Source organism: Morus notabilis, unplaced genomic scaffold (assembly GCF_000414095.1).
Source record: "Morus notabilis unplaced genomic scaffold, ASM41409v2 Scaffold260, whole genome shotgun sequence".
In the NCBI taxonomy this organism is placed as follows: domain Eukaryota; kingdom Viridiplantae; phylum Streptophyta; class Magnoliopsida; order Rosales; family Moraceae; genus Morus; species Morus notabilis.
Window position 1 is genome coordinate 17,174 of NW_010361931.1, and position 12,769 is coordinate 29,942.

Here is a 12,769-nt window from a genome sequence, read left to right on the forward strand (position 1 = left end):
TTACTACTTAAATTTTGAAAGTCAATACAATGTTGAGTAAATTGAAGGCGAAGTTAAAGTTTTAGACGGTTTCTTCTAGATAAACGTTTAATAAAACTAATTTTAATATTTTATATCAAATTAGTCCCCATATGATTATTATGAGCAAAATTTTTTTTGAAATTGTAGAACGCCTAATTTTTCTTCAAAACTGTTAATCCCCAATTTTAGTATGACGAGCCTAACTAAGTAACCGCCTTTTAAACTCATTAACATGTAATCGCTTAAAATACTTGAATTAATTAAATATAATATTTGTGAATATTTATTTATTTATTTATATATCATATAATAAAAGAAAATAAACTTAACTTTAATATTAAATTAACAAATATTAATTTTGAAATTATATAAGAAGTCTCAATCTTCTTAAAACTAATTAAAAAGTTTTATCTTAACAAAACATATTGCAGAATTAAAATGCGAGCGGTATCTATTTCCTATTCTCCACACTGTCACTTGCCGTTGCGCACATCCCATCATTCACCTTTCATTGGTTGTTTTCCTACAGTATAAATACATCATAGGGGTGAGTTTATACTCAATAAGTAGGAACTAAGTCTCGTTAATTAAAACATAGTTCTTAAAGTATATCAATAATGCATGTACCACTTATGTTTTTTTATAAACCTATTTTATTATTCATCTGGCCCAGAGTGTACGTACCAAGATGTACGCACAATCAGTGGGTAAAGAGGGTTTGCAAGGTCCACAACTACACTGTGACCCTAATTTACCTTCTCAGGTACTGAACGATTGCCTCCTCAGGCCTTAAGTCTTCCCCGTAGGTCGAGAGGTTGGTACGACACTCTTAAATGTTCTTATTAGCCATATAGATCTTAATAGTGAGCATGCGATATGTCATGGCATATCATACTATAACTTTAAGCATAAATATGTACATAAAACATGTATAACATTCTGTTTTTAAACTTATTCATATTGTATGCAAGATTCTCACTTACCTACTATTAGTCAAGGTTGGGACTATATTACTCGCTGAGGTTAACCTCTTATGCTGTGTTCTGTAAAGAAAACTCACTGAGGGTGTGAGTTTGACTTATTATAAGCTAGTCTATTTAAAAATTTATTTCTATACTTAGAAAATATTTCCTTTTTAAATAAGGATCATTTGACTTCTCACATATTATAAGGATTATTTTAATAAATTCTTATTGTATAATAATTGCCTTTGCTAATCGGTCATAGGTTGATAACTTAATCTTGTAATTAGTTATCTAAACCACGGTCTATGTTTAAGTTACCAATTCATATTATTTCTTAGATTGGGCCTAAAATTGTATTATGACCCATTAGTCTACAACATGTCTACAATGTTCATTTAAACTAGCGTGTCAGACTTAGGCTCGAAAAGTTGCGGGCCTAATATGGGTGTTGGGCCTGTGCCTAGTATTTTTATAGAAATTCTCAATCCGATTTTATTTTAAAAATCGTTAGTAAATCATATTTTACCGCTAGTAATATTGTCGGTTATTAGAAATTGGTATCGGGAAGTACTTAGTGATTATTTTTAGAAGATAACCATAAATTTGTAAACCTTTTAAAATTTCCTATTTGGCCTTATTTATTAAATTTTGTCTTAAATTTCAATTCATGTAAAACTCAGATTCAAACGTTTCGAAAGACGTTCTTCGCTAGAAATTTGAACCGTTTTAGATCTTACCATTTAACTTTTTTATTTTTCCTTAATTTGTAATTAACTATGTCTTAGAGTTGGATTCTTAAAATTTGAGTTTTACAAAGTTTCTTCGTCTCGTCGCGATCTAAAAGTTTCGTGTTTTGCGGAAAACGAGGTTCGGCCTCGGAACGGCCTGAAATTGTAAAAATAGTGGCTGCACAAATATTATTTTGCGCAGTTTTTAAAAATGACTTGAAAACACATCCTAGAATCGGAATTGTGATTTTTCGCAGTCACAAAGGTTTGTCTGTAACATCGAAACCTTTAAGATGTGTGAGTCAGAAATCCATAAATTGCCCTCTAACGCATCCTAGAATCAGAATTGTGATTTTTTACAGTCACAAGGATTTGTCTGTAACGTCGAAACCTTCAAGAAAAGTGAGTTAGAAATCCCTAAATTGCCCACTAAAAGGTCCAAAACAGTAAAACAGAAACTAACTCAAATTGACAGTTTTAGACCGTTTTAATGAAATTATGGACAGTTTTGAAAAAACGTCTAAAAACAGACTTTAGAGGCAGAATTGAGATTTTTCTCATTCACAAAGAAATGTTCATTATGTCGAAATCTACAACTTTCATGAAATATAATTTTTCTCAATTTGGTCTCTAACAGCTCTAAATTTAAATCAAAATGGACTGAAATTTTTAAACCAAAACAGAAACTTGTCAACTTATTATTATTATTATTTGCATCTTTATCCTCTTAAAATTAATATGCAAAGCTTAGATCTTGTTCTAAACACACAAAACAACAACCTTAGAGAGAGAAAATTTAAAGAATCTTACCACAAACCTTAAGATAGGAATGATTTTGACCACCAAAGAAAGAAATTCCTATAAAGATTTAAACTTTTATGGAAAAGTTAGAACTTTGAACAAAGAAAAAAAAAAAAAAAAGTTTTAATCTTTACCCTTGAAAGTACTAGGAATTCCTACACAAATTCCTTCTCCTTCTTCTAGATTGTGGTTTGAAGTCTTCCTTGTGTGAGAGAAGTGGAAAAATTTTGAGGGAGAGAACTTGAGGGGTTCGGCCAAACAAGGGGAAAAGAGAGAGAGTGAAAAAAAATAAGGAAATAGTAAAAATGAACTTAATTCTAAGTAGTGGTATTTATAGACAAATGACTAAGCTAATTTATCACTAATTAAGGCCTTCTTAATCAAGCTCCATGGACCAGAATTTGATTAAAAAATGCTTAGTATGGCTGGAGAGAAAATTTACACTCAACGGTGACTTAAAACCCTTGTCATATCAAGATTAAATCCATGTCTCCATTTTGTCTCCCAAAAATTCCTTCTTAAACTGATTAAACTTATACTGACAGTAATTTATAGATAAGTTAAATGGATAAATAATTTCCAACAGTTTTCAGTCCACTGTTTAAATCATAGTCCAACGTTATATTCGGAATAAATTAATACCGGTTTAGATTTAAAATAACGTAAATTATTCGGGTTGTTTTTAAACTTTAAAATTTGTCTTTAAATAACTTAAAATTTGAGTTTAACATACATGTCTTAAACTCTCAGTAAAACATAATAACCGATAGTGTCGATTTCTTAACCCGGCTTTACGGTTTTACCCAAAACGTGACTTGCGTAACACCGATTTTACTAATTGGCAATTAAAGACTTCTTTAAATGTTAGAGTGCTTCTCAGCACATTGCTAACACTATACAGTACTCATAAATTCTTATGAACAGAATAATTAGTCATAATTGAATCAAAAATTTCTCTTATCTTAAATCGCGATAAGGATTATCGACTGAGTCATAACATAAAAATTTTTAACATAAAATTTTTATATATAATTTTAAAATAATATTATTAATTTCATAAATCAATCATTACAAAATATATCATTATTTAAATAATTCATGATTTAATTACATAAATTACATTAATTAACATCAAAATTTTCTCGATGATTACATTTTAAGTTCTTTTTGTGACAGGCGTTGGGTGTACTGTGGTGAAATGAGTGAGAATTTGACTCATTTTTTAGTAAAGTTGTCATGTTTTTTATGTTTTATTAGTGGGTCCCATAATTTCTAAACCGGCAAATAGGATCATGAGAGGTCCAATAATCTTTTTTTATTTAGTAAAGTTTGTTTCCATCCGTTATATAGATTTGCACATGTTAGAAACTATTTTAACATTATTTAAACGAAAAGGCAAAAAGCTAAAATTCCGTAGGATGATCATGAAAAAAAGAACACGAGGAAATATCCACGTAGGTGAATGTACTTAAAAACAGATGGGAAAATTCCATCACGATGAGAGAGAAAAAAACACACGTGCATCAAAATCCTTCCCTCACCACCCTCCCGCGTAACTCCACATCACTGCTTCCCTCATAACGCCACGTGTACGCCCTTTTCGCCCACCTGTTTTTGACTCTTTGCGGCTTTCTAGTTGTCTAATTGTCTGTCTCCCCCCATCAAAAGTCAAAACGCGCATTTTCAGTGTTGAACCCAACAGTCAAATGTCAAAATGCTGCACTTCTCCCCCCACAGTTAACACGCCCCCACTGAAACTCTTCATATATATTCTCCCCAGCCGCAAAAACCAAACACAACACTTAAACAGGAAGAAAGAAAAAAAAAAAAAAAAGCAAACATAATCCATCTGTCCTCGTATATTCTTGGATTCTCCAAACTCAAAAAAGAAGACAAAAGAAATAACTTTGATCGCAAAAGAAAAGAAAATAATTATGGTGAAGCAGACGAGTAGTGAAATACCCACGGCGGAGGAGAGGGAGAGGAGAGATAGTTGCCGGTACAAGGGCGTACGCAAGAGGAAGTGGGGGAAATGGGTATCCGAAATCCGGCTACCCAACAGCCGCGAGCGGATTTGGTTAGGGTCCTACGACACCGCCGAGAAGGCGGCGCGTGCCTTCGACGCCGCACTCTTCTGCCTCCGCGGTCGCACTGCCAAGTTCAACTTCCCGGAGAATCCGCCCGAGATCGCCGGCGGCCGTTCGCTGTCCCCGGCGGAGATCCAGTCCGCCGCCGCCAGGTTCGCCAACTCGGAGGACCCTATGAAACGATCGGATCGGCCCGTGCCCGAACTGCGGATGGAGTCGGAGACTCCCTCTCCATCACCGTCGGTCTCCGAAGGGAGCGTGACCGTCCAGTTGGACAGCGAGTTGACAACAGACGGGTCGTTCATGGACATGTTCACGAATATTGGGTTGGGCAATTATGCTTCGGACTACGGGTTGTTTCCGGGTTTCGATGACTTATCGGGCGATTTTTTTATGCCGCCGCCGCCAACGATTGACTACGGAGAAGAAAATTACAACGTTGATGCGGTTTTTCCACAGGAATCTTTCCTTTGGAATTTCTGAAGCACCCCCCCCTTTTCCACAGGAATCTTTCCTTTGGAATTTCTGAAGCACCCCTCCCCCCCCCAAAAAAAAAAAAGGGGGGGCTCTAATACAAATTTTTACGGGTCATGGTTCGGGTCAATTTGATTTTTCCAAGAGCTTACCGACTCGTTTTCTTACTTATGGACGGACCAATTTTAGTACGGGCCATCCTTGAATTGAAAACTAAGGTCTTCCGCAAAACAAATTTCAAAAACGTTTTAGTAACATATATTTTTTTTTTTTCTTTTTTCTCTTGATGAGAAGATATTCATTATTGTTTATCATTGTCAAAATGTAAAGCAGAATACATTTGTAAACTCATTCAAGTAAAGTTATTCAATTTAGTGATAATAGTAGTTGGAAGATTCCTCACCGAATCAACTGTTTTGAGATACATTTTTGGCACAGTAATGCTTTAGTATGGGCGCCTAGAGATGCTCTTTGCAATGACTCAAACATTATAATTCCTCGCTATAAATATGACAGAAAAATGACACAAAACTACCAAAGTGGAAGAAAAAAATGTTTTACATTAAATGAGATTTATTTCCATTAGAGGACTCATATATATCCCGTTTAGTGAGGAGCACTACATGAGTTATGAGTATAGTGGGGGATAAATTTCGGTGTAGATGAATAGAACTGTTCAAAAAGTGAGTCAAATAGTCTAAATTTCTAATTATATCTGAATTTTATTTCGAGATTTATGTGGAAAGCCCGTCAAAAGTCGAAATAAATGTGAAAGTTCCAAAAACAGAGGCCTTCTCTGATATGATATGTGTTTCCTTCACTTGGTCAACTTAAGAGTGCACTGTACCTGTTTATTACATTTACAGTACTGTTGAATGTCGAGGCTTACAAATTTGCTTGGTAAATAAATACAACTTATACAAATTTCTTTATGACGATTTACGAGCACTCTTATCAAGTATCAACAACATATTTAGCTGTAGCATCCTATAGTCTACGAAACGGCAAATTTGATGGGTTTTTCTACCTTAAGCACAAAATGACGCTTAGAACCCGTTTGGTTCATGAATTATAACTATGAGATTATAACTATTTTTTATTTACGTGTATTTTTTATGAGAGAAAATACTGTAACGAACCATGAACCATGATTCGAATTAGAGAACGAATCATCCAACCAAACGGGCTCTTAATTAGCTCCATCCACGGCAAATTGTAAGGGCGTTATGTTGAGCATCAGTTTGTATGATATTAGCGGTCAACAAATTAGGTCCACAAATGGGTTATTTTTCACTAATGGTGATATGTATTTGTTTCACTTTAGCACTCGGTGTTTTATTTAATTAGCTACTCTGGTGTTCTGAAATAATACACACTTTTAGCCTCTCCTTTAATGAACCATCTATTTTGCACGAGGGTTTTAAAAAAAAACAATAGAATGATTAAGAAAAAGATAATCTAAGATTATTCTAAAAAATCATATTCGGGGTTTTTTTTTTTTTCTTTAAGATTTTATTTTTAATAAAACTAGCAAATACTATCACCACATTAGTTTACATCTCAAACTAGATATCTTATGGTCAAAACCATTTATTTTATAAATATCAACATAAATATCATGCTGCCAAACTAAAACAACTGCACATTATGAGAGACTATTAGTGAACATTAATCAAAATAACAATATTAAGACTGTTGTTGTTGAAGAAAGTATTGTTATTCATTTATGTTCTAAAACTAATTAAACTAGGCTAAGCTAAATTATGTCCATGTCCCGATGACCATGCAATCTTTTCAGAATAGACGGAGGTCTTGTTCACATTTGAAGAGAGCCCAAACACACTCCTCTTTATGTAGGGAGTCTAAAGTCTGTTCGTTTCATTCGTTTGAGTTAAAAATTTGAGTTAAAAAGTGAATTCACGTGAAAAAATATTATTGTAAAATAATTGAATTTAAATTTTTATGAGATAAAATATTGTAGTAAAATTTTGAGTTATGATTCGAACTAACAAAACGAACGAGATCTAAAAATTCTCAACTCTAAAAACAACGTCGTAACACAAATAATGTTGAACACTATCTATCAATAAAAAAGCTAGAGATGCAAGAATGGGCCGGGCCGGCCCATTCTTCTTCGGCCCACACGGGCCGTGGGACGGACTGGCCTATATACGACTTACCTCGGCCCAGCCCACACCACGGGCCAACTTTACGTAGGTCAGGTTGGGCCGTGCTGTGGGCCTTGAATGGGCTAGCCCATCATGAGTTTAGATGGGCTGGCCCATTCAAGGCCCATCTTGGCTCATCAAGGGTTTAGATGGGTCAGCCCATCTAAGCATGCAATTTTCAATTTTTTTATTTTTTTTATTTTTGAATTTTTAAACAAGTTAACAAATATACAAGTTTGAATAGTCAATAGGAATATGAAAAGAGATATTTTATTTACGATTGCCTCATTAAAAACCTTTCCAAGGAAAACTTAGTGGGACAAAATCTTGGTAAGAAAAAAAGAGTACAATCATGATAATTATACATAAGATATTTACAAAATTACTAAATCAAAGAAAAAAAAACATAAAAACATATAAAAAAATAGATATTGTTCGTAATTACAATGTATTACTCCCAGTGGGAGTATCATAAATGTCTAAATTTTTAAAGTCATCAACCCAATCGTCTTGAACTTGTTGCCTTCTTCTACAAGCGTCCTCCCAATCTTTGACGCACATTACTGCCTCCAAGATATCGTCACTCAAGCGTGCACGTCGTTCATCAAGTACTCTACCACTACAACTAAATACTTGTTCACTTGCAACTGTGGACACTGGTATGGTTAGTATATCACGTGCCATTCTAGAGAGCACGGCTGAAGTTTTTGACTGTGATCTCCAAAATGACAAAATATCAAACTTATTGAAATCATGACCACCACCTTGCTCATTGAAAATGAATGCTGTAAAATTCGTTCCAGATAGTTTTGCAATTCACTGCGTGCTGAAGATGTGGATGACGCACCAAAACTAAATCCGGTGTAGCTAATCATACTTTTCTACGAAGCACCATGTGGTACAGATGTAATACTCGCTAAAGGTGCAGGGGACATTGTTTGGCCTCCTCCATATTTTTCATTATATATAGTAAATAAAGTGTTCAATTTTACTTGCACATTTTGAATGGTTATGATGTCAGAATGCACCTTCAGTTTTTCCCCTATACCCTTAAGTAAATATTCAACACCAGCTAATTTAACTCTTGGATCCAATACAGCGGCTACGCAATATAGAGGTGGAACACACTCCCAATATTTTTTGAATTTTTATTCCATGAACTCAACAGATTCCCTAAACATGTCAAAATCTCTATGCATATCGAAGGTTGTAGCAATGTTGTACAATTTATGTAATTTATGAGGAGAGGTGGGATAGTACACACATGAGAGTTGGAGAGTAGCTTCATAAAAAACCTTCAAGAAATTGTAGAAGCATGAAGCAATTTTCCAATCAATTTCTTGAATAAGCTTAGTTGGATTCTTCAAGTTGTAATACGCGATTATGACCTCTTTGTATGGTAGGCATGCATTCAGCATCAAATATGTTGAATTCTATCGGTGTCCCACGTCAGTAGGAAGTTTTCTGAGTTTCATGCTTGCTCTCTTGCAAAGTTTAGTAAATTCTTCAATTCAAGAGCCAGAACTTGCTATGTAACCCAAGGCCGTTTGAATATTTTCCAAATAACCTTGAAAAAATTTCATGCCATCTTGAACACACAAGTTAATAATATGACAAGCACATCTTTGGTGAAAAATTGTTCCACCATGTTGTGGTTTCAAAGTTGTCTTGAAAAGGTTAATCGCAGCAGTATTAGCAGATTCATTGTCAAATGTGATGCTCAAAACCTTTTCTTTAATGCCATAAAAATCAAAAAATTCCATGATGACATCATGAATGGCCTTGGCATCATGTGGATAAGGCATTGATCGAAAAGTAATTAACCTTTTTTGAAAAGACCAATCTTTATTCACATAATGTGCCATTGCACAGATATAACTAGTTTTGGTGCGACCTTCCCACAAATCATATGTGCATGCAACAGATGCAGTGAATGAACTAAATTCATTAACTAAATTTTCCCTCATTGAATGAAAAACTTTCATAGTGTCAACTCTTGTGGTAGTTCTTGAAACACGCCTATATTGTGGATTATAAACATTTTGAATATACTCCTCAAAGGCCGGATCATCAGCAAGACTAATTGGTTGTTGAGCACTAGCCAAATATCTAGCGTGCCATTCTCTAGCTCTTTGTTGGTCATATGACCAATTAGTAACACTACCATCAGAGCTAAATTGAAGTGTTTGTTGACGAAAATCAACACCACCTACACCATGCTTAGCTTCGCATTTTTTGCGATGCATCTCTAAGTGACCAGTACCAGAAGATGATTTACCTATGTAGTCTTGTTTGCATACTTTACAAATTGCATGTTCTTCTGTTACATCATTCTCATTTTTACGCATTACTAAATCAAAATAATTATAAATTGGTGAAGTTCGTTGCACTTTTCTTTTGCCTTTACGAGTCACATTAAAGGAGCCACCAACTTGAGATAATGAGTCAACTCTAATTTCTTCAAGTGGATCATTAAATTGTTCTTCTTCATTGATCACTAAATTTGAAACATTGGTGCTCCTTCCATGTGATGATGCCATTACTTCAATAAAAAATAACAATAAATTAACATAACACTATCAATAAAAATTAAATAAGATAATTACACAATAAAATTAACTTATAACAATATAAAATTAATGAATAACAAATGAAATAAATTAGGCCTTCAAGTATTTTTTTTCCTTTCGGAAGAACTGTAAACTAATAAAAATAGAAAATATGTAAAATTTGAGAAGTTAGTTGAATGAGCATGCTCAAATGTGAAGTTTCCAAGGCTATATATAGGCAAAAACTAGGATGGAAGCACGTCCAAAAGTCAAAAAATGAGAAAGGAATTGGACAAAAAAAGACAATACATTGATGAGACTTACGGATAAAGAACCCAAATTGTGTTGCATGTAACCCATCACTTCATGAAGTGCCATATCAGTCCACGCAAACATATATATACACATATTTTTTTTTATAAAAAAAGCGTACAATTCTAAATTCCCGAAGCAAACATTTTAAATAAGTGTACAACTCTTTCTTTCTCTCTTTCCCACACAACACCCTCTCTCTTTCTCTTTCCCACGCAACACCCTTTGTTTTTTCTCTCTTTCCCAGGCATCAACTTTGAACTCCCTTTCTCTTTCTCACACAAAATAATTATTATTATATATATATGTATATTAAATGTATAGTATTTTGATGTGATAATGCATGACTTACAGTATCAACTTTGCTTCTCAGAAACAAAACACGCCTATTAGCAAGAAAAAAAATTGTTATAATGTGAGGCCTTTTACTACAGAAGATTCATCCGTGAATGAATTCTCAAAGATTATAACATTTTAACATTTTAACGTTTTCATCACTCATTATGGGCCTCGACAGGCTCTTTTGAGCCGGTCCATTGTGGGCCTAGACGAGCCCGTCTGGGCTAGCCCATTATGGGCCTAGACAAGCCGGGCTAGGCCGGCCTATCATGGGCTTAGACGGGCCGGCCAAGTCCGGCCTGACCCATGATTTTTCATGGGCCGTGTCGGGCCTGCCCATGAGCCGATATATGTTAGCCCAACCCAACTCAGTCCACTAATATTTATGGGCTGAACCGTGCCTTAAATAGTGACGAGCTGTACCGGCTCGGCCCATCACTGATAGACCTGAGCCGGGGCCGGCCCATAATGCATGTCTCATAGTAGAAGATTCACTCTCTTTTAACGGGGATACTCGTAACCATTTTTCCAACTCTAAACTCGTCCCATATAAAGACTTCTAGAAACAAGTCAAAAAGTGTCAAACTAAACTCAAAAACCCGTGAAACCCCAACCTGGCCTTCTTGAAAGAAAGTCTTGATTCCCCATTGAGCTTCCCCATTTTAGCAACTCCAACTCTCCATCTCCCACGTGCCCCAAATATTCCCTCCACGTCATCGCCACGTGTACGGCCTAGGACAAATGCAGTCCAATCCAACGGTCTAGAATCCCTAGCACCTCCCCATCCCCAACTGCCTTATCCAAACAAACAGGAAGAGTCATCCCCAAACCGGCATATACTTCCTCGTGCTTCATCACCGCTGACGTGGCACTCTCTTTTGATGTCCACGATTCTCCGTATCCAAACCGTCCCACTTCTCTGTCTTTTACCTGTAAACGAGTTTCTTTGTGTAATTTTATCGAACATTTTGGTGCGCAACAGAAACCCATAAAGGTCGAAGAAAGATGGTGAAACCGGGTATAAGGAGGGAGAGAAACAGCTCAACCGGAGGGCAAAACGATGTCGTTGGCGGCGGCGGCGGCCGATACAAGGGCGTGAGGATGAGGAAGTGGGGCCGGTGGGTGGCGGAGGTCCGGCAGCCGAACAGCCGTAAAAGGATCTGGCTGGGCTCCTACAACACGCCGCAGGAGGCGGCGCTGGCCTACGACGCCGCCGTATTCTGCCTACGTGGACCGTCGGTGCTGCTCAATTTCCCAGAGACTCCGCCGGAGATCCCCTCTGCCGGAGATTTGTCGCCGTCGCAGATCCAGGAGGCTGCTTGCAGGCACTCTCACAGTTTCCCGGCCACGGCGGAGGTTTCTCCCGTGGAGGCGGAGATTTCGGAGGGGATGTTAAAGTTCCCGGCGGAGGATGGGGAAGCTTCTTATGGTTTGGGTATGGCGGAAGTTGGGGTTCATAAAGGCGACGATGGTCTTACGTGTGAGACGCACTATCAGCCGCCTAGTTTGTGGACATTCTAGAGCTTTTTTTTTTCTTTTTAATTTTAAGTTTGTATTATTTTTGTTTGTTTTGAATTTTAATCGAGTTCGGGGTTAATACGGCTTCTAAATTCATTTTGAAAGATATTTACGTAGTAGATATATAGATATATATTGGTTTCTTTGCGGGAATTTCGTTCTCTTTATTTTCAAAACTTTTCTGTCCAGGCATTATTTGCATGCTAAAACTATTGCTAACTTTGGAGACTTCTAAGACCTGAAAAAAAAAAACAAAAACAAAAACGATGTTTCTTTTTACACTCGTCAGATTTGTATTAAAATTTTTCTACGTAACTTTTTTTTTTTATTTGAATGTGATTTTTTTTTTTTAATGTCCACTATTAATTAGAGGTCCTACCTAGATGGTGCTTCAAAGGTTCAGCTATTTGTGACCTGTAAGCTCTTGACGAAAATATCATGCCCTTACTTATCATAATTCTAGTTCCTAGAATACTTGCTTCTGAGAAGAATTATTCTTCTTCTTCTCCTTCTTCACTCATTTCTTCGAACAAAATAAACGTGTTTGTTTCGTTTCTAAAGTACGATATTGGTACTCGTGTTTTGAAAGAGAAATGACATTGCTCTGATTGCTACATTTGTTCGATCACCGAAATTTGTCGATCATTATTTATTTTTTTATTTTTTTTCTTTTTCACGAATCAGGTATATGGTATCTTGCTAATCACATGCAATGTTCCTCCATCCGTCTTCATCAGCTTTCAGCAAGTTAGTCTTCAAGGCCTAATGGGCCATAAGGCCCATTAACTTATCCGTGGACCTCTCTTC

The 12,769-nt window shown here is 36.0% G+C and overlaps 2 protein-coding genes across 2 annotated transcripts; both read left to right on the forward strand.

The window, feature by feature from the left end:
- Positions 1–4,305: 4,305 nt before the first annotated feature.
- On the forward strand, positions 4,306–5,311 carry LOC21386098 (ethylene-responsive transcription factor ERF017). Its single transcript, XM_010100787.2, has one exon. The coding sequence runs from the start codon at positions 4,450–4,452 to the stop codon at positions 5,083–5,085; it is 636 nt and encodes a 211-aa protein (XP_010099089.1). The 5' UTR covers positions 4,306–4,449; the 3' UTR covers positions 5,086–5,311.
- A 6,035-nt stretch (positions 5,312–11,346) lies between these two features.
- On the forward strand, positions 11,347–11,991 carry LOC21386099 (ethylene-responsive transcription factor ERF011). The gene has a single exon (XM_010100788.2). The coding sequence runs from the start codon at positions 11,450–11,452 to the stop codon at positions 11,963–11,965; it is 516 nt and encodes a 171-aa protein (XP_010099090.1). The 5' UTR covers positions 11,347–11,449; the 3' UTR covers positions 11,966–11,991.
- The last annotated feature ends 778 nt before the right edge of the window (positions 11,992–12,769 follow it).